We start from the raw sequence: 22266 nt of genomic DNA, 5'->3' as shown, positions 1-22266 counted from the left end.
TCGCAGGCCAATGGTGAGTAAGGTGGGCTTAAAATTGTTGCACTGTATTGGCTGTATTTAGGGTTCGCACAAACAAACATATTAATATACAAGATGAGAGTTTTAGTAATATACTAGAACAAGTGTGCCCGTTCAAAGTGGGCCCGTTGGGCCCGTCCCCACACCCCCCATTTTCTCCTCCCCCAGCCCCACTCTTACTCTCCCCACACCCTCCCCTTGGGCGGGGAGGGAGTGGTGGAGGGAGGGAGGTGTTGAGGATGGAGGGGGGGAGGGTGATGAGAGATGGGGCGGTATTTGTGGAGGGGGGAGAGAGCGAGGGGGGAGGGGGAGGGGAGGAGGGAGGGATGGGGGAGAGGGGAGGGATATGGACCTCCCCTTTTCCCAGTACCCCTCTTTCCCCCACCACCAATTCCCCTCCGCACTACCCCTGTTGTCCCATTCCCCATTCTCAGACCCCCCCCCCATCTTCTCTCCCCCAGACACACTCTTAGCATCAGTTAAAGGCCCGGTGGGGGGGGGGGGGTGCGGGGGATCGGATCAGTGAAAAGTCCAGGGGGGGGGGGGGGGGGGGTGCAGGAGATCGCATCATTCAAAGGCCCGGGGGGGGGGGGGGGGGGGGGGATAGCGGGGGGGGGGGGAGCGCATCAGTGAAAGGTCGGGGGGGGAGGGGGGAGCGCATTAGTGAAAGGTCCGGGGGGGGGGGAAGAGAGCATCAGTGAAAGATCCGGGGGGGGGGGGGGGGGATAGCGGGGAGAGGATCTCCCGGGTGTGGGAGAGAGGAGAGAAGCAAGGGGAGAGAGGGGCACAGACGCACAGCAGCGCCACGCTGAAAGCCTTCAATAAATCAGTAGGAGGGGGGTGCATGGGCATTTTGACGTCACACGCTGAAGGCCATGGAAAAGACGGCTGGAATTTTTGTAAAAAAACTAAAACCTCTGTAACTTAAAAAATATACGACCGAATCAAATAAAAATATCATTTTCCAGCAGCGTTCAGCGTGGTGATTAAGGCGGTGCAAACATCGTGGCGCTACGGTTCACCGTTTTTGCCGAAAATCAGCCGAAAAAATGAGAGATTTAAAAAATGACTTTTAAACCTCTGTAACTTAAAAAATATACGACCGAATTAAATAACAATATCATTTTCGGCAAGCGTCCAGCGGTGTGATTAAGGCGGTGCAAAAATTGTGGCGCTACGCCTCACCGTTTTGCAGAAATCAGCCGAAATCACTGTTACAGATATACATACAAGTCAGAGTTTTAGTAAGATTAGATATGTGTATAAATATGATACTGGGACATAGAAGCGTGACATAGACACCCAGAAATTAATTGTTGTAAAAACCAACGCAAACACATTTATTTACAAGTTTGACAACTGTCTGACTCTATCAAAAAGAAAGAAAGATAGTTCCACAACCGCAAGTAGTTTTTTCAGGTAATTTAAAATTTACCATAAAAGTGTTAACGTACGTAAGTAACATGGTGTCGCAATGGCATTTTATTGCAATGGTAGAACTTCTTTTTTCTAATTCATTAAAGTGTAGTTATACATCCTATCCGTGGCGGTCCACAATGAAATTGGACAGTAAACCAATTTATTTACCGTCAGGCCATTTGACAGGTAGATTGGAGGCAACAGTTTGACAGCGTGGGAATTTTCGCGATGTTTTTGGCCTCCGCCATTACATGTAAAGTGGGCTCCAAACCCAGATATTCAACCCACAAACCAGATATGCATCTCCCTTACATTTTCAAAGAATGCCCACACACTTTTTGCAAAAATCCACGTAACCACTTAATTAAAAAATTTTTTTAATACAGCTCTTAGTAAACTGGAAGTAAATTCGGTTTATTCCTTGTTACAGTGAAGCTTGGTTTTTAAGTAACCCATACAAGGTGTTATAGTTCCAAACTCTCAAGTACTTACCGACTTGTCAGTGATTTCAGCGAAAATTAGGACGCCGGAGAAGCATTGACAGCGTGGGAATTTTCGCGATGTTTCAGAAGGGTGTAATCTCAACCTGAGTCGGCTGGTATTTCCCCCAAAATACATTTAAAATACAAACAAAATCTTACCTTTCAAAACGCAAACAAGATGGTGTCCGATGGGCAGCTTTCATTAGGAAGATAACGCTGGACAATTGAACGTCTGCTGTATTTAACCAGCAGACGCTCCGAAGACACAAAGGGTCATCAGGCTGCAGCACCGTCAGCAGAAAACTGACAAACTACACTTACACTTACTTATAAAATGTTAAAATATTTTTATAAGTTGACAAATCCACCAGACATGAAAACAGCGGGTTAATGATGCCTGCTTATGTACGTAACGATTTGGACACGGAGAACAAAGTAAGCATATTATGTCTCGTTTGCTTTAAAGTATGTTGAGTTAAGAATTTTTGGACATATATATTTTTTACTTGGCTTGAGCATCATAGAAACAAATGAATATCGATCTGAAAAATATTAATTTTTCATGATTTCCAACGGCATCTTACATACTTAACTCTCAAGACTCGATGAGTTACGTACATGAGCATGATATTTTTTACTCTCCCAAATGAATATGTGCAACTAATTTCTCCAAGCAAAGTCGGGTTTGGAAAGGCATATCAAAGGTCCTCAAAAAAAATGTGTTTAGACAAATGTAAGCCATTACGATACGTATATATTTTCACATAAGTTATGATGTGTAAAAAATGTCACATTTTTGTGTCCAATTATGGGTCAAAATCAAAATCAAATTTTAATTTTACAACAGTTGAAGAAAGTCTGGAACCATAAGTTTATATTATGTATTACATGGCTATATGAAGTACCACATACAAGCAAAACTTTCCCATCAAGTAAACAGAATATACTTTTGCAGACAAATGAAAATAACATTAAAAAATCTCTCCAGTATCATATTTTTATACATATAGATTTTACTGGGATGTGCCCCAAATTCTCTCAGTCTCGGGAAATAAAAAAACAGCAAATGTTGGAAATCTGAAATAGAAACAAAAAGTATTAGAAATGATTAACAGGTTAAGGCAGTTTAATTGAAGTTAAAGATGAGTTTAATTGTGAGGAAGACTTACTTGGCCACAAGTGAGTAATTTGGCCAAATATAAATGTGATCTGTGCAGTAAGATAACACAATTTATTGTGTAATGAAGGAAAAAAGAAGGTATCTCCTGAAAAGATGGTGGAAATGCAGGCAAAGATTGATGAAGAGAGAAAAGTTCTTGAAACTAAGCTTGACATGGAGGAGGAAGAAAGGAACAAAGCAAGATCAGAGCTGGAGAAGAGAGAAAAAGACCTTCTGAAAGCACAGTAAGTTAAAGATTATAAAGTTCAATGAGTGATTTTTGAGGTGCATGTCACTAAAGTTAATAAACATATGGGCTTACACTTTGTAGTTGTCACGGTGGTGAAACAGTTAGTGTATTCTTTCATTACCTCAAATTGGCAGCAACTGAAGTCTGCACAGGTACAAGATTTAAAGGGGTCCTTTGGATCATTTATTTTCCCCCCACAGAGAGTGATAGGTATAGGAAATGATCTGCCAGTGGTACAGGTAGGTACAAATTACAATGTTTGAAAGACAGGATAGGAAATGTTTAGTGGGATATGGGACTAGCTGAGGAAGGCACCTTGATCTGCAAGTGCAAGTGAGGCAGGAAGGCCTGTTTCTATGTTGTATAACTCTGACTCTTATAAATGTGCAGAAACTCCTGAAATTTTAATTTTAAAAGACGTGGAACAAATCAGAAAACATTTGGCAGATCATGCAGCATCTTTGGAGAAAGAAATGGAGTTTCAGATACTGGCTGACATTTGGAATATTGGGCAGAACAATGGTGTAGCTGTTAGTGCTGCTGATGCACAGTTACAACAATCTGGGTGCCGTCTGTGCGGAGTTTGCATGTTTTCCCCGTGACCATGTGTTGCTCCCCAGTTACTCTAGTTCCCTTTGATATCCCAAAATGCTGGTTACTAGGTTAATTGACTGTTGAAAATTTTCCCTGGTTTATGTGGACAACAGGAGAGTAGGTTGGGCATGTCCTCACATAGCTCACAGTGAGGAAATGGGAATGTTCTGAGAGTTGCATAGATGAGGACTGAATGTTCTCCTATGTCACAATGATACTGAAAAATTCATATTTTCTTGTTTTCTTTCTGATTTCCAGTATTTGTAGTATTCTGATAAAAAATAGTTATCTTGTACCTGTGCAGACTTCAGTTGCTGCCAATTTGAGGTAATCAGAATACTACAAAAAAACTGCAGATGCTGGAATTCTAAAATAACAGCAGAAACTACTGGTGATACTCAACAGGTCAGGTGACATCAGATTGCAAATGATGATATTTGTTTGTAGGTGAGATTTTAACTTGTGATTAAGTTTGGAAAATATGTAAGGCCTTGTGTCTTCTTGAGTTCTGTGTTGAAACTTTCTGATCAGCTAATCAATTCTGTAACTTTCCACATAAATGTCAAAATCATTTGTATGAATAAAGAGCAGGAGCAAGTACCTGCCCTTGAACACACTTCACATTCTAATATGATTGTAGTTGATCATACTGTAACAATAATCGCACCCCAGTCCCACCCAACCCATTCCTTATCAAGAACCTATCAAACCTTGCCTTAAAACATTTTCAACATCTCTGCTTTCTCCACCTTTTGAGGAAGGGAGTTATAAAGTTTCCAGATGGTTACATTTAAAGATTAATTGCTATAGTGTAACTTAGTCATTTTTAAAGATGTACATTTGTTCTTATTCTGAAAAAATACATTGAGCTTCATCATTAAATCGCAAAACTTACCCAAATTTGTGGAGAGAGGGGTATTTGATTGCAGAATAAGTGTTTCTCTAGATTATAGATAATCTAGGGAAGAATATGCAATAGATAGGTATCTCTGCAATATAGTTTGTATCACGTGGTTATTGGAATGTATAATGGGGTGGGGGGGGGGGGGGTGAGTTGAGAAGATGTGCACTCAATATTTGTGTTCTTGAGTGCCAGTTTATTTCATAGCGATTGTTTTTAAATTCTGAATTACTTTTCATTTAAATGCAGTTTTAATAGATTGGTTGGAAAATTTACCCGTATGTCCCGAAATGTATTTACTGAGTAGGATTTCATTAAATACACCATAAAGGGATGTTTAATTCATGTGCTCCATAGTTTATGTCAGATTTGTTGCACTCATTATATTTTTAGTTTTGCAGTATCCGTTTATATCCACCAGATGGAGCTATCATGACAGTGAAGGGATACGCAGCAAAAAGAGAGGCCAGGGTCGGCCATTCAGCCCTTCTGTCACTGAATATGCTCACAGTTGATCTTTTACCTCAGCATCACTTACTGCACTATCTCCACATTCCTTGATTTTCTTGGCGTAGGGGGATTAGAAATTTAGTAAAAATGTCTTTTTCTCTTTGCTATATTTCTAAACGTAAATCTTTAAGAATAAGGTGTAATTGCAACACTGGAAATTCGATTGGGCATTCTATTCACAAATCATCTTTTTCTCATGATGTCCACTTCAATCACTCTCAGGTCATGACACTGTTGCTGCAATGCTCTATTAGAATGTTCCTGGGGAATTTAAATATTATAGGAGGGTGTTCTGCAGAAGGCCCAGCCCCAGAGCTGGAAATGTGACCCAGGTTGACGCCTTTCAATTTTAACACCTGCTCTCCTCTTTCCTCTTCCCTCCCCTTCAAACCTTCCTGAGAGAGCTCTCATTCATTTCCGAGTCTTCAGTCATTGCATCCCCTCTCCCATATAGGATAATGTTTGCTTCCGTCTTCACGGCAGCAGGCCCGTGAAAGAAGTGGGCCTTGACATGTCATGCAAAGACCCCTTTTATTTCCACCAAAGAGTTGCTAGGCTGCGTTTTTTGCACCAATGAACTCATTAAAAAATTGCATTTCGTCAACCCCTTTGACTGCTTATATTTATCTTCAATGCAAAGCTTTTGCAATATGACACATGATCTTTGTGTGCATCAGCTTTCCTACTATCTACCCCACCCTAGCCCTCATTCATTTGGTCTATCCCTGACACCTCGCTCCTCTTTCTCAACCTTCGTCTCCATCATGGGACAATTGACTGACATCTACTGCAAACCCACTGACTCCCAAGGCTACCTCGAGTACACTTCCTCCCACGCTTTCTCTTGCAAGGACTCCATTGCTGTCAATTTCTCCTCTGCCGAATCTCTTCCCAGGATGAGGTTTTCACTCTTACGACAACGGAGATGTCCTCTTTCAGTAAAAGTGGCTTCCCCCTTGCTGTTGTGGATGGAGCCCTTACCTGTGTCTTCTGTGTCCCACTGTTCCACTCTCACTTCCCTTCCCTCTCCCCCCAGATGGTACAAGAAGTACCTGTCTTCCAGATGAGAAAGAAGTTCACAACCTCATCTACTGCCGTTAATGTTCCTTATATAGACTCCTTTACATCGGCGAGACCAAGCACAGACTAGGCGACCGTTTTGAACTCTTGAACTCTGCTAAGACCTCGCATGCCACTTTGGTAGCTTAGCACTTAATGGTATGACATTGAAATCTAATTTCAACTTATATCACTCCCCCTCCCCAGCCCAATCCCTCTCTTTCCCACATACACCCCTCCCCACCCCGGCGTGCACAAATTTCTCCCACCACTTCAATCACCCTGCTTTCTCTCCTCTGTATGCTCACCTCCCATCCTTGAGACCCACAGTTCCTTTTTATCCACCCATTCTTTGCTTTCCACTATGTCCTTCCACCCGAAATGTTGCTCTGTCTCTCAGAGCAAAACCTTGCTCTGTCTTTACATTTCACTCCACTTCTTTCCTTATCTGATACCCGTTTATTTTCACCCCTCGCCTTTGTCATTTTCTCTATCCATCTGCCAATCACCCCCTCCCCACTCACACCGGTGTCCACCTATCACTTTTGCCAGGTTTTCCCACACCCCCCTCTTTCCTTTCCTGCTTTCCCTCTATGCCAATTAATCTGAAGAGCATTTCCTTCCTGAAAGTCGACTGTCCAATTCCTCCACAGATGCCCCACTGTTTTGTACTGTGAATTTTTACTGTGTGTGTGAGTGTTAACTCATACAGTATAAATTCACAGTACAAAACAGTGGGGCATCTGTGGAGGAATTGGACAGTCGACTTTTCGGAGTGTTAACTCACACTTGGATTAACAGAAATAGTTTAGTAATAGCAGAATACATTAAAAACTGCTTGGTATAACGAGTGAGTAAACCATCTATATCAAATATTGCATAAAGAATATAATAATATCTGTTGCAAAATTCAACCATAACTACAGATGCAAACGTTTTACAGAACATACTTTACTAAAGCATGTTCTGTAAAACGTTTGCACCTGTAGTTATGGTAGAATTTTGCACCAGATATTATTTATTTCCCAATTAGGACCTATGACTGTGATGAGTTAGTTATATTCTGATTAAGATATTAAGTTGAATTTTTGTTTTTTGTGGTCAATTACTGAATTACTTTGTGCAAAAAGTGCTTACATTTTTTTGACTGAAGGTATAAGCACAACATTACTTTTCTTAACTCGTATTCTTCTCTTCTATGGTCTCACCCTACTTGTTCTTTTCATTTTATGGGTAAATCATGACATGCCTTGAGAGTTGATATTTTCTTTATCCTTTGAAAATAATTTATATCTTAATGCTATTTATTACAAAATAAGTGTGTAATGAAATCCTTTCACTGGACTTCCCAAGGCAAGAACATCAGACTTTGTTGGAAAAATTGTCAGCACTAGAGAAGAAGGTGATAGTGGGAGGAGTGGATCTGTTGGCTAAAGCTGAAGAGCAGGAGAGGCTGCTGGATGAATCTAACTCTGAACTGGAGACTCGCCGGAATCGTGCAGAACAACTTCGGAAAGAGTTGGAGGAGAAAGAGGTTGATTCTCTTAACACAGACTTAGTATCGTAAAATTGAAATCCTACTTCAGTCAATCATCCTGATAATGTGCTGTTTAAAAGACCCAAACTGTAAATTGATGACAGATTTTCTTTGATTACTTTGACCCTGTTCCTATTGGTTCCATTCTAGATTGGAGAGTTTTGTTCATTTTTTCCCAATTTTTAAAGTAAACTTTATAGGTTATGGGGCAATGGGATTACTGCACGATCTGAATTATTAATTCACTCATCATTAGAGAAGTAGGCAACTTCAGAATATAATAACTCTGAAATGTGTTTAGTGTGGAAAATAACGATATAACATAGAACAATACTGCACAGAAACATGTTGTCAAGTTAAATTAAATCTCCTCTGCCTGCACGTGAGCCTTATCCCTCCATTTCCTACATATCCAGGTGCCTCTCCAAAAGCCTCCTTAATACTCCTATCACATCTGTCTCCACCCCTCATAGTGAGTTTCAGGCTCCAACCACTCTTTAAAAAAAAGTGCCTTGCACATCTCCTTTAAACTTCCCCTCTCACCTTAAACAATATGCCCTCTAGTCATTGACGTTTCTACCCTGGGAAAAAGTTTCTCACTCTCTATCCTATCTATGCCTCTCATCATTTAATATATTATGAACATCCAATGTTCCAGAAAAAAAATGTTTATCCAACCTCTCCTTATAGCTGTAGGAAAGAAGTGCAGATGCTGGTTTAAATCGAAGGTAGATACAAAATGCTGGAGTAACTCAACGGGACAGGCAGCATCTCTAGAGAGAAGAAATGGGCAACATTTCGGGTCGACACCCTTCTTCAGACTTCAGGTTGAAGAAGGGTCTCGACCTGAAACGTCGCCCATTCCCTTCTCCAGAGATGCTGCCTGTCCCGCTGAGTTACTCCAGCATTTTGTGTTTACCCTCTCCTTATAGCTAATACCCTCCATCCCAGGCAGCATTCTGGCAAACCTCTTTTCCTCCTTCTCCAAAGCCTCCAGATCCTTCCTGTAATGGTGCGATCAGAACCCTATGCATTACTCTAAATGTAGCCGAACCTGTCCTGTAAAGTTGCAGCATACTTAGTCTAACTTTACATACATTGCCTTCCATCTTGTGCTGCATTCTATGCAACTTCAGCCTATCTGATCCTATCCTGTATGAAATCCTACTTACCCATACATCTTGCCCATGCTGACCTACTTTTATGATTTTCAGTCTGTGGTTCATTTACTTCGGGGCCTTGTGCCTTATTTTCGACCTCTATAAATTTCAACGAAAGATTTTCTTTTCATGTAGTTTGGGCCTCTTGTGCCTCTTTTATTTGATTCCCTCAACTTAATATCCTATTCTCTGGCTTGGTAAACAACTTTACTTCGATTACCTTTGTGAAATTTCTTTTCAAAGGAATTCAAAACAACTGACATCTTGCGATGCTCAAGGTCAATTCTTTGCTCTCAACATTTCAAAATGTTTCGGGAGCAGCTATCCAATACAACTTCTGAAAAACAGCTTTTTCAATAAAGCCTAATACTCACTGGCTTTCAAAGTTTTCATTCTCTCTAGTCAGATTAACACAGGTAATGACCCTGATCAGTCTATAAAATTCAGTACAGACGTGCCAGATAAAACAATCCCGGTTCAGTCCAGTCGATTCATAAGCTCCAATCTCACTCATAGAGACAGGTCTACTTTGTCTTCACTCACCGAGGTCAGTTCTTAGATTGTTCACTCCAGCTCAGGAAATTCTTACAATATTCACTAAAAGAGCACAATTCTTACAATATAGTGGCAACTTCGAACCTTTCCATTGAGTCGTCTCCTTTAGTCACCACTTCACGAAAGGAATGGTGTGATCATTCTTGACGCAAACAACAACAGAGATCTTCACGATGTTTCAGTTGAATTAGTCATTTATTGAAGTTGTAATACAAACAGATTAGTATTTAACTCGTCTTAGATTTGTTAAGAATTGTATCTAGCCAAGCTCCTCTCGTGTCTGAAGCATTACATCAGTGCATTCTCAATTATACTCCTAATTCTGGCTCCTCCCAGTCCATATATGCCCATATATATATATATATATATATTCATCTCCGACAACCCCCAAGTGTCCAAAAATAATACAGCAAGATACAAAATAATATAATATGCTAAGACAGCTAGTAAACACAAATGGCTCCTACACATACTTTTAAAACACACTAAAAATAGCAAAAAAGACAAAAAAACAGACAGACTGTTGGCGAGGCTGCCTCGCTAATATCGCCACCCGGTGGAATAGATCAATAGATTAATGACCAGGGATACGGAGTTAGTGTAGGAAAGTTGCAAAGTGGTAAGTGATCTTTTTGAAAGGCAGAGTACACACAAGGAACCATTGCCCTTTTTCTACCTTTTTAATATCCCTTTTATGACGTCATCTGAAATTTGGGTTCATTGCGCTGAATTCTTTTTTTACCCTAGACTTTTGCATTTTAATCTGTTTTTCATTCATCCTTAACATTTCCTTTTTTATTTAAACAAAGATATTGATTTCCCTACCACTTCCCCAGTGCCATTCTGCCATTCTCGGTGGAACAATTTTCTACACTGAAGACATTTCCCTATCATAAGTAGTCACCCCTGGTCAGTGATCATATTCAAACTACATTAGCACAGATCAGCTAATAAATTATCAAAAGTTCCCAACGGTGTCCTTTTTGTGCAGCATAAAGGATTTGTAATGGCTATGGGGAAGAATAAAACTGTCTTCAAAAGGTTGCATTCATTTATATTATTTCTGGTTATTTTTACAAATAAATAATATACTCTTCTGGCATGTTTTTCATTAAAGCAAGAACGTCTAGACATTGAGGAGAAGTATACCAGTTTGCAGGAGGAGGCGCAAGGTAAAACAAAGAAACTGAAAAAAGTTTGGACAATGCTGATGGCAGCAAAGTCTGAGGTGAGCAAATAGACATTTTTAATGGTACTTCTGGGACATATATTTTATAAGATTTATATATTTTTAACAATTGTATTTATTCCCCACTCAAACATTACATGCAGGTGAGTATTTTAAATTTTAAAAGCTCAAACTAGGAAAACTGGTTTAATAAGATAGTCTTTAGAACCATATACCTAAGAATATAATCCACATTTACAACATTTTCTGACTTTCTCAGCAATCTATAGTGATAGTACTCTTTCTGCATCTATGCTAAGGCATCATTGTGTTGAGTCCTTCACAGAGGACATTGAAGTTGTAAGTTTAGAATTTGTAGATTGCATTTTAAGATGTTCAGGAAAGGGTTGTATTTGAAAAAATAGTACTACAAAAAAGAATAATGCGGAAGGAAACTAAAATCAATTTGCTCATCCTTTCCCAATTTTGTCATTGCCTTTTCCATGTAAAAGTAAACACTGTTTAGGTTTGTTATTGTTGTGTATATTGAGGTACAGCGAAAAGATTTGTTTTGCATGCCATCCAATCAGATCAAATATTTGATACACAAGTACATTCAGTCAAACTCATGTACAATAGATGGAGCAAAGGGGAAGGAAGATACAGAGTGCAGAATTGTAGAAAATATCATTAGAACATTTAGGTATTATTAGGAGTAGGCTTGTATTCACTGGAGTTTAGAAGGATGAGAGGGGATCTTATAGAGACATATAAAATTATAAAAGGACACGACAAGCTAGATGCAGGAAAAAATTTCCCAATGTTGGCCGAGTCCAGAACCGGGGGCACAGTCTTAGAATAAAGGGGAAGTCCATTTAAAACTGAGGTGAGAAGGAACTTTTTCACCCAGAGAGTTGTGAATTTGTGGAATTCTCTGCCACAGAGGGCAGTGGAGGCCAAATCACTGGATGGGTTTAAGAGAGTTAGATAGCGCTCTAGGGGCTGGTGGAATCAAGGGATACGGGGAGAAGGCAGGCACGGGTTATTGATTGTGAATGATCAGCCATTATCACAATGGATGGCGGTGCTAGCTCGAAGGGCCGAATGGCCTCCTCCTGCACCTATTTTCTATGTTTCTATGTATGACGCTAAGCTTGCAGGTAGAAAAGAGATTGAATCAGTTAATTGTGGACCTCTCTCTGGGAAGAGCACCCAGAATTGCCACACTGCAGCACCACCTTGCAGTTGATCTATTTGATAATACGTAGAAGAGGTCCTGTTGGAAATAACCCCAATGTCCAGTTTTTTTTTGCATTAAATGGTTCAATGTAGTTATGATAGATGCACGCAATCTTCTGTGACAACAACATTTCAAAGATATTTGTACATGTACATGGATAGGAAAGGTTTAGAGGGATATGGGCCAAATGTGAGCAAGTGGGACTAGTGTAGATGGGGCATGTTGGTCAGCATTGGCAAATTGGGTTGAAGAGCATTTTTCCATGTTGTATGACTGAGTGTTTTTCCTGCATCACATAATGTTACAGATAGTCTGTTTGGTTTTTATCCAAAGATGGCAGACCTGCGGCAAGAACATCAACGTGAGATTGAAGGGTTGCTGGAGAATGTAAGACAGCTCGGCCGAGAACTTAGACTCCAGATGCTCATTGTTGACAACTTTATTCCTCAAGAATACCAGGTCAAATGGATTTTTAATGATCTGCTTATCTAAGGTTTTTCATAAAGTTAAATAATTTGTATTTGTGTCGAACATACTTTTGTGTAAGCACAAAACTATGATGTTGTTTGGATTGCTCGAATAGTACATCCTTCCTGAACGTTACAGGTTTAACTCCATCTGCTATTTATCAGCCTATTTTACCAACATCTCAATATCCTTCTGTAGCTGAGGAACACCCTCCATGCAATGGATGACTACAATCTTCGTGTCAATACAAACTTAATGATCATGCTTCTTCCATCCACATCCAAATCATTCATGTATTTTGTAAACAGTAATGGTCCCAGCATTGAGCCCTGAGAAACATCACAAGTACCAGGTGACCAAATACCAAAATAACCCTCTACCATCACCCTCTGCTATTGCCAAGCCAGATTTGGATGCATTTTGCTAACTTGCCTGGATCCCATGGTCCTTACCTTTTAGAACAGCCTTCCATGTGGGATCTTGTCAAAGGCCATGTTGTTGGCCTCTGCTAGATCCTATATAGTGCATGTATCATGCAGCATGTCACAGCTCAGGAGATGTTCCATAGTCTGGAGGCCCCGTCTGCACTCGCAGTCTGCCGCATCGTCAGTATATCCCCACTTCAGCATGTTCGATTTGCTCCTCCCCATGCCTGTCCGCAGTCTGTTGAGACTGCGCCAGGTTATCCACGGTTCGAGTTTCTCAGAGGGATCGATTGCCATGTGAATGTCTTGCGGAGATTTCTCTAGTCTCTCTTCCCAGAGTTTGAGCGTTCTGGACGATGCACTGCAGTCAGGGGATGGACAGAAGAGAGGAAACTTCTGTGTGATTTCAAACGCTGAGGGAGCAAAGGGTTGTCATGTAGGGGGTGTCTTTCATCCTCTGATTGTCTGAGGCGTTCTTTTTGACTGGCTACAGCTCTTCTGATTCCAGGAGGTGCAATGCCAGAGAGTAGGTAGATGTTGTCAGTCTTGGTAGGTTTCATGCATCCACTGATGCAGTGACAGCTTGTGTTTAGCACAGGATCAATCTTCCTTGCATGAGCTGAGCGCTCCCATACTGCGCAGGCATACTCGTCAGTGGTAAAGTAGAGAGCCAGAGCTGTTGATCGAATGGTTTTAGAATTTGCTCCCCATTTTGAGGTACTCGGCTTGCTAAGAAGAGCATTTCTGGAACTGGCTTTTCCTTTAAGCTTGGTGATATGTGCTTTGTAGGCAGAGATCGATCAAGAGTCACACAGAGATAGACTGGACTGTCACAGTGCTGCAATCTGACTCCATTCCATATGATCTTCAACCTTTGATTTGCATACTTGTTCTTCAAGTGGAAGGCGCAGACTTGGGTTTTAGATGGATTGGCTCTCAGGTGATTCTCTTTGTAGTACGAGGATAGGTTGACTAAAGCCTTGCCAGTCTGCCTTTTTGAAGTTGAAATGCCTTCGTAAGGGTGTTATCTCAGGTTGGACAACAGTTTGAAGTTGGATCCCTATTGGGCGATGTTGGGATTTGGGACAAGTTTGGAGCTCATGGGTGCTAGGTTGGAACTGATGAAAACGAGGTCTGGGCTATATCCCCTTCTCCATCGTCCACTGTTGAATGACCGTGGAAGCTTAGAGTCATGGATGAGATGGAGGTTGTGTGAGTTCATCCAGTTTTCCAACAGCTCTCCATTCTCGTCTGTATCTTGATAGCCCCATCGATTACTGTGGCAATTAAAGTCTTCTATGAAGATTTTGTTTCTGCACTTACCAACCACATCAGGAGACATGAAACTCCCGAGTGGGTGGTTTGTAGAGAGAGGTGATCGAAATGTCTCCATCAGTGCATTGTCAATACTTCAACATCATACTCAGCAAATATAGATGTAGAACAGACTGGGATGCCCAATTTGACAAAAATTGCACTTCCATACTGTTCATTTGGCCTTTCAACCACCAATCTCATGCCAGGAATATGGGGCTGGATGTCATCTGGGCCGCGATGTGTCTCTTGCAAACACAGATATACCTGCTGAGGCATCAGACACCTCCTCTTTGTTAATTAAGTCTTTCACCTTCCCCTCTGCTAAGTTCTCCAACTTCAAAATCCATTTCCTCAATGAATAATAAAAATTGTTAATGTAGGACCACTATGATAAGATAAGGTTCCAGACGTAAGTCTGAAGAAGGGTCTCAACCCGAAATGTCACCCATTCCTTTTCTCCAGAGATGCTGCCTGTCCTGCTGAGTTACTCCAGCATTATGTATCTACCTCCAGACACAACTGCTCCTGTTTCACCTAAAGGACACTTTCCTTGTCATACATCTTTAAAAACAAATTAGGAATAACTTTTGTTCTTGTAAATGTTAAGCAGTAAATTAGGAAAGTTATAGATTGCATTTACTCTTCCTGTGTCTAAAGATTTTGCAAATTAGTAGTAAATTGTCATTAATTTTTTTGTAAGTAGAACTTCATGTAAGACATTAGCCTATAGAAATTTTGATTGATAATTGGGAAGGGTAATAACTGAATAATCGATTATAAAGCTTAGTATATCTTCAGAAGAGCTTAATGGGTTTTATTCGTGTAGGATTGATCAAATCATGTACAGTGAATTGGTTTATACTTTGCATTTATTATATTTTGTGCTTGGCACCAATAGATAAGAGAGAGCAAGTTTATCTAAAATGGATATTTATGCTTTCAAGGAGATGATTGAAAACTACGTACAATGGAATGAAGACATCGGGGAGTGGCAGTTGGTAGGTTGTAGAGTCAATGAATTGAAACTCTAGACGGATTCATGTTTACTATAAGCTTGGTTCATCTGTAAAGTAATGCTAGCCTTGGATTTGTCTCATTGAGAGGATCAATAGTATTTCCATTTTTGCCGTTAGCTTGTAAGCTTTAGATATCTTTGTATAATTTATAGCTGAATTAATAATTAAACAATTTGTTGATTTGAGAAACATATCAAAATGAAATAGATTGCACAATGAATTTAATTTAGTAAATTAACCACTTAATAATCTCCTCACAGTTCACAATGTAATGTCAGGTTTTAGGGGCATGCCTACAGAACAAAGGCATTTGACTATGGATGTTGGGAACAATTTCTATGTTTTGGTGCTTAAAGAATTGATCTGAATGTTGAACTGAAAGAAATTCAATGAAACAACGGCAGAAACATTCAAAGTAATGCCAATGTGTTGGTGTATCAAAAATGTTGGAAATCTACAGAAAATGTTGAGTTCAATTCATAAAATTAATTTTGCAGTTCCTATTTTGTAGGAACCTGTTCCAACCATCTGAATCTTAATCCAAGACTTGCAGTATTTCTATGTTTGATTCATTGGACATTGCAAAAACATTATTTAGAATGATAAATTTTAAGGTGCCAAAAGATTTCTCCGCTTGTTTGCAGAAATGTGTGGCATATACAGGAAACAACATGAGAAAACAGACGCCAGTCCCGGACAAAAAAGAAAAAGATGTAAGTTGATGCCACTTTTGAATTCTTTACTTCAAAATGGAGTTGATCTTGAATGATAAACCAAAAGTTCATAATTGTTTTGTTACTTAAAGCTGGCTTTATTATTTCAGCCCTTTGAAGTGGATCTGTCTCATGTTTACTTGGCCTACACTGAGGAAAGTCTGCGTCAGTCATTAATGAAACTGGAGAGACCTAGAACTTCAAAAGGAGGAAAATCCAGACCCAAAACTGGAAGAAAGTGAGGCTAGCGGAAATATTTTCTTAATGTTTTTTAAAAAATTTAAAATATACCTTAACTTTTACATTTTATTTTATTATTTCTAACATTTTCATCTTGAATTCATGGCTTTTCATTAATATATAATTTCAAATGCATTGGATGAATTGCAGTAACTTGTCTTTTTTGACATGAGCCATTTAAATCTTAACAGGAAAAGATAATAATTCCCAAAGTAGAATAAACCCTCATGCAAGTCATTCTGCGATGTGTTGTAGGTTAGGAGACAACTTGTCCAACAAATAAAGAACACCCAAGTCAACTGCTAGTGTGTTCTTTTTAAAACTAGCCAAAAGGGTTTATAGACAATAGGTGCAGGAGTAAGCCATTTGGCCCTTTGAGCCAGCACCACCATTCAATGTGATCATGGCTGATCATTCTCAATCAGTTTGCATCAGGGATGTTCATTGTGGGTGCAGGCGATCCCTATTTTCCAAGAAAATAGCCTGCATTATCGTATTCCATAAAGCAAAGCAATGTTAATCTGTGCATGTGTCAAGAAATGCAAGTTGAATAACAATATTATTTTTTTCACAAATTCTGGAAGAGGGAATGTATTATCCCTTCTATCAATTTTTTGGCTGGTGATTTATGAATTCTGCAAGGATGAATTGCTGTTACCCGAAGAGCTGTAATACCCAGGTTGCGTGTATGTAATCAGTTTTGAAGGTGCATGGATTTTGAGTGATTATGGTTTAGCATTATGTTTATTATGTGTTTCCACACAATATTTGGTTGTTGCTCCAGACTTGGAGTAGTTGCTAGTAAGGCTGTTTTTCCCCTGCTTTATCTTCTCTCCTAGAGTGCATTTTCCTGTTGTATTGTTCACTTTCATTTCTTACCTTGCGTAAATTACCATCGCCAACTGCTTTTGTCCCTTGCAAATCATCATTCTCTGTTGTATGGAACTCCAGAACTTCCTTGCCAACAACACCAAGACAATCTTAACCGCTTATTTCCTCTCTTAATAAACCAAACCAAACTTTAAAGATGCTGTATTGCATACTGATACATAGGAAATATGCAGTTCAGTGATGTAGAATATAATGTTTCTGATTATTGGTTGATGATGTGATAATATGAAAATGGATTGCCTTGAATGAGTATACAAATTTTTTGTCAAAGACCAAGCTCGGGTCCACCACTAATTTTCCAGCACCCTTGGTTCCAGAACCTTTCTGGATCATCTGTTTTGCCAAACCAACGGAGGTCACTGGCAATGAGAGGAGTCCTAGGATACCAGAATGGTCCACCCAGAGGCCAGGATATCGGCCCACAAAGTCGCCCTCGGAAGTCGGCTATGGGAATGGATCTGCCAGCTTGGCTGAAGTTCCATAGCCCTGGTCACATGGGGCAAATTTCACTTGCCGATCGGGGTGCAAGTCCTGATGAGGTCAAGATTGGCCGCTTCATCTGTCCCAGGCGCCACATTTTCAGGGGGACTTCTGGAATGGATTTCAAGTGCACTCATAATTTTGTCAGGATTAAGGGAGGTGCCTGACCACCAGTTGCCGGAAAATCGGTGGTGGACATGTATCCATTTGTTTGACCAGTTATATACCATTGTTGAAATAGAATTTCTAGGTTTCACTTTGCGAGGAAATTGTTTGATAACTTCATCAGGACAGGGGGACATGAGAAGCTTTTTTTGCATGAGAAAGAGAGAAGGAAGACAGAAATATTTAATTTGTTTTATCTATCCTCATTCTTCCCACCAAACTGTCAAGATTGTATTCTTGTGTTTGATTGCAGGTGTTCATTCCATCAGCCCAGTGTTATCCTCATCAAACCTAATGTTATCTTCTGTGTTGTAACACTTCTACGTTTCATCTCAACTGAAATCACATCTTATATTCTAAGTACAAGTTATTAATGTATATTGACAACAGGGCCAGTAATTTGGCACACACTTAGGAAAATATTAAGCTGAATTTACATCTTTGAATAGTTATTATGGTTTGTTTTCTTTTTCACAATCAGGAAACGGTCTACAAAGGCTGAAGCTGGAATTGACTCTCTCCTTCAATGATCAAATGATCAGTCTTAACTATAGTGGGAAATGCTGCAGGACATTGAAAAATGACATGGCAAAGATCAATTATGATTTATGTTGTCACACGAGCTTTTCTTGAACCCACATTTACTGGTCTGTGAGACAAATTTATTGCTGATGATGATGGAATGTCATGAGATTTTGTTGGAGATGGAATGTCACAAGTTTTGTTAACTAATGTTTTGAGATTCTATTTTGAGAAGTCAAGATTCCTTGACTTATATTGTGTCTTATCAGTGAACATAAAATACTCAATTGGGCAGCTAAGCTATTAATTTAAAAATATGTATCTGACTTTAAATGAAAACCAAATAATACTAAACATTTTCAGCTCAAAGGATTTTAGGCTTCTAAAATTGTTCCAAACATCAGGTACCAAGTAACTTCATTGAGCTGCAACTGTTACCTCTATCCTGTGTAATTCCTGCAATATATAAACCTTAACGTTCAAACTTGGCATCATTTTTACCACTTTTTCATGTCTATCTTATGTTTGGTTAAAGCCTCGTGCTTTATTGTGGTTGTGATATGTTTAGGGTTTGGAGTTATGATTGTGTTCAGTGACTGATGCAGGTTAAGTGAATGTTGAATACTTTGGAATGTATGGTTCTTTTATTTTACTAAAAGTGCAATGCATATTGCATCAGTCCTTTCATAACCACACTGTTAAATTAGAAGGTACATCTTTTACCCTGGGAGAGTGGGGAGGGGGAGGAACATTAATTATTTGCCTTCTATTTCATCTCCATCAAGGATTCAAAAAAATGGAAAGGCTAGAGAAGAGGTTCTGTAGATTAAAGGGTTTTGTGCCACAGAAACTGACATCCATTTGATGGGGAAGATTAAGAAGTAAACAAGGGAGGATTTGGGAAGATAACTAGCAATGAGCTGTTATTTCCGCTCTTGATTTATACTATGGGAAAAGTTCTATGTTCGTCAAAATCATAAGAGAATGTCCGAATTATTTTATGAAGATCTTTAACATGGAATACTGTAATTAGTATAGTAGAAATTGAATTTTGTAAAATGTTTTAGGCATGGAAAATTAAACACTCAATGGATAAAGGTAAAGAAAAAGTCAGTGGGATAGGATTTAATGGATAGCACTAGTTACTACTGGTGGAGTGGATTGATGGTCTTGGATTCTTCCTTGATCAAATCACATTAAACGATCACTTCATTTGATCGTTGGCAGCAATTTAATGCATGAGAAACAAATTAAAACATCCTATGTACTGGCAGCTGTTAACTAAGGAAGCTTTAAACATATATATAGGAAACAAAACAGTAAAGCACTTTTGCACATGTGTAGGGTGTGCCCATGGTGGGGTAGTTCAGTCTGTAACGTTATTTAAGTTCTCAACACATGTCTCCACCAGGAACTCAGGATTGGAGAACGAGTCTATGATAGTTATTATTTTTAAAACACTAACTCAGATATTTTGCTTAAACATTCCTTGTATTTGTTAAATGGAAAGCTGCTCTTGTTTGTGAACATGTGAAGTATTCTGCTTTGAGCAATTCTCTGGGAGGAAGGTACATCAGGCTTTCTCTGGGATTAAGGTACATCAGCATTTCTCTGGGAGGAAGGTACCCGAGATTTGTTCAAACTGTGTAAGATAGATGACAAGGAAGTTGTCAAGACTGAGTTGTTAATTGCTGCTTTAAGTGCAAAATGAATCTTTGTGTGCTTTGGATACACAGAGCTCGATGCTAACCTGGGAATACTTGCAGTTTACATCCCTTGAGACCTATCTGGTTGAAACAGCAATGTTTGGTGCCCGTGTGCGGTTCTAGGGTAGTAGTAGATAAAATAATATGGTAAGCCTTAGTTTTCATTGATGTGGCATTCACTGTAAAGACCCCAGAGTCCCATCATTTTCATAAATTAGCAGGAGACTGAGTCAAATTCAAAGTACCCAGCTGTGTCCACAGCAAGGTTAATTTGTTTCCATTCTGTAATATGTTAAGCAGGTCAGTGACAGCAACCTGGGAGTATTTGTTGATTCTTTGCCACACATTTAGGAGTAGAAAAATATATTTCTTTTAATTAGCTCATTCTTGGCCAGAAAATGTCTGGATTCTGGTTCCAAGGATTAAAAACAAATTTAAGTTTTGGTGTGACTAAAGAATAAAAAAATCAATATACTTACTAATCCAAAACATGAGGATTTATATTGTTGAGGTAATAGCTTTGAAAGATTCAAATGAACCAATTCTATTAAATACCCTATTTTCAACTGATTTCCCTTGGACATTATTAATGAATGCCTCTATTATATAGTGCGAGAGCACAAAAGTGATCAGAACTTGTGATTAAATATATGGATGACTTATGACCATGCCAGAGTACTACAAGCAGAACCACTGGGGCAGCAGTGGGTAGGTTCCCCTGGAATAAAATCTGCCACGTGAAACAAGCATTACAAATTAAAAACCTTTTACACAGGTTCCTGCAGAATTGCTAGCCGAATGTAAACCTCTGTAATATAAAACTGCAAGTACAGCTGATTTGGTTATCTGCAGAATTATTGAAAGATCTGCATTATCAGATTGAGAAACTTGAAGTGGTTTGCAAGTGACCTCTTTGAGATATCTGCATTTTGTTATTTTTTGCTAACTTTAATGCCCATTTAATGTGGTAATTTCTCAAATTAATCTCAAGAATTAATCTGAAAAATTGTTGACTTCAAGCATATTAAAACACCCTTTTTTAATTCAGTGGATGAGCATCAATTCTTTAAATATTCAGATTTAACAACAGTTGGTCAAGGCTACTTTATTGTCTACCATAGATTTGAACTTAACAGTTGAATATATTGTTGCATGTCATGTTCATAATGCAAAGCATTGTCTTTGTTTTATTACTGTGTACTCGATGCCCATTGTTGTCGCAAAGATTATTGTAGAGTGTTTAAAAAATATTAATAGAAATCCGTATGTTCTTAAATTATATACTAATACTGGGATGTGTGATGAGATTATTACAGGGGCTCCGGGTTCGGTTTTAATGTTTCACCTCGTGTAAACTAACTTCTTATAGGATATGCTTAGAGCAGTTAATCTATGCTCTTCAAAAAATGTGTTTTTTCTGGTTATTCCATGTCATCTGTTGTGTAGGTTGTGCAGTGTTGTACATATAAGACCATGTATATGTATATATATGCAGCATGTTAATGGCAAAAAATAAAATGTATTGATTGCTATCACTAAGCCTAAGCTAGCAATGCTATCTGAAATGAATGTACCGTGATTGTTAAATGAGTTGTCTTTGTTTTAAAATGTCAATTAAAAACTGTGACGTCAACTGATTTGGTTTTCGAAAAGTAGCATCAGTTCTAATTGAGTACCTGAATCAAAAGGTTTAGTTGTGTCTCAACTAACAACTATGCAATGGAAATCATAGGAACAGAAGTAGGTCATTTGGCCCCTTATCTGTTTACTATGCATTTACAGCTTCAGTGTGAATCAGTCGTGTAATGCTACCCATGTGCCTCAATTACATATTTAAACAAAAATCTTAATGGTAGTTTCAGTATTTTGAAATTAGCTTCTTTTACATTTTGTGTAGAAGATTGTATCACTGTAGAAGAGCCTTGCAATGAGGTTAAAATAATGCTTTGCTATTCTGGGCTTTGCTACTCTCAGAAGTGTTTTTTCACTTGTCAAATCTTTCAAAAACTCCACTAATTTTACCTTCCATATGCAAAGATGGAACGTCTGTACGGAGTTTGTACGTTCTCCCCGTGACCTGCGTTGGTTTTCTCCGAGATCTTCGGTTTCCTCTCACACTCCAAAGACGTACAAAGATGTAGGTTAATTGGCTGGGTAAATGTTTAAAAAAAATGTCCCGAGTGGGTGTAGGACTAGTGTTGGTGTGTGGGGATCGCTGGGCGGCGTGGACCCGGTGGGCCGAAGGGCCTGTTTCTGCGCTGTATCTCTAAA

General features: G+C 39.2%; 1 protein-coding gene across 1 annotated transcript in view; it reads left to right on the top strand.

The window, feature by feature from the left end:
* Positions 1 to 18315, top strand: part of kif3a (kinesin family member 3A) — a 55185-nt gene extending 36870 nt beyond the window's left edge. Inside the window, 8 exon segments of the mRNA XM_078411014.1 lie at positions 3167 to 3323; positions 7746 to 7926; positions 10762 to 10872; positions 12386 to 12511; positions 15207 to 15260; positions 15923 to 15991; positions 16102 to 16229; positions 18249 to 18315. Of these exon segments, the coding sequence (XP_078267140.1) occupies positions 3167 to 3323; positions 7746 to 7926; positions 10762 to 10872; positions 12386 to 12511; positions 15207 to 15260; positions 15923 to 15991; positions 16102 to 16229; positions 18249 to 18315 (893 nt within the window).
* The last annotated feature ends 3951 nt before the right edge of the window (positions 18316 to 22266 follow it).

This window comes from Rhinoraja longicauda, chromosome 14 (assembly GCF_053455715.1).
Source record: "Rhinoraja longicauda isolate Sanriku21f chromosome 14, sRhiLon1.1, whole genome shotgun sequence".
NCBI lineage: Eukaryota > Metazoa > Chordata > Chondrichthyes > Rajiformes > Arhynchobatidae > Rhinoraja > Rhinoraja longicauda.
The sequence above is the reverse complement of the archived record's forward strand: the minus strand, read 5'-3'. Positions and strand labels throughout refer to the sequence as shown.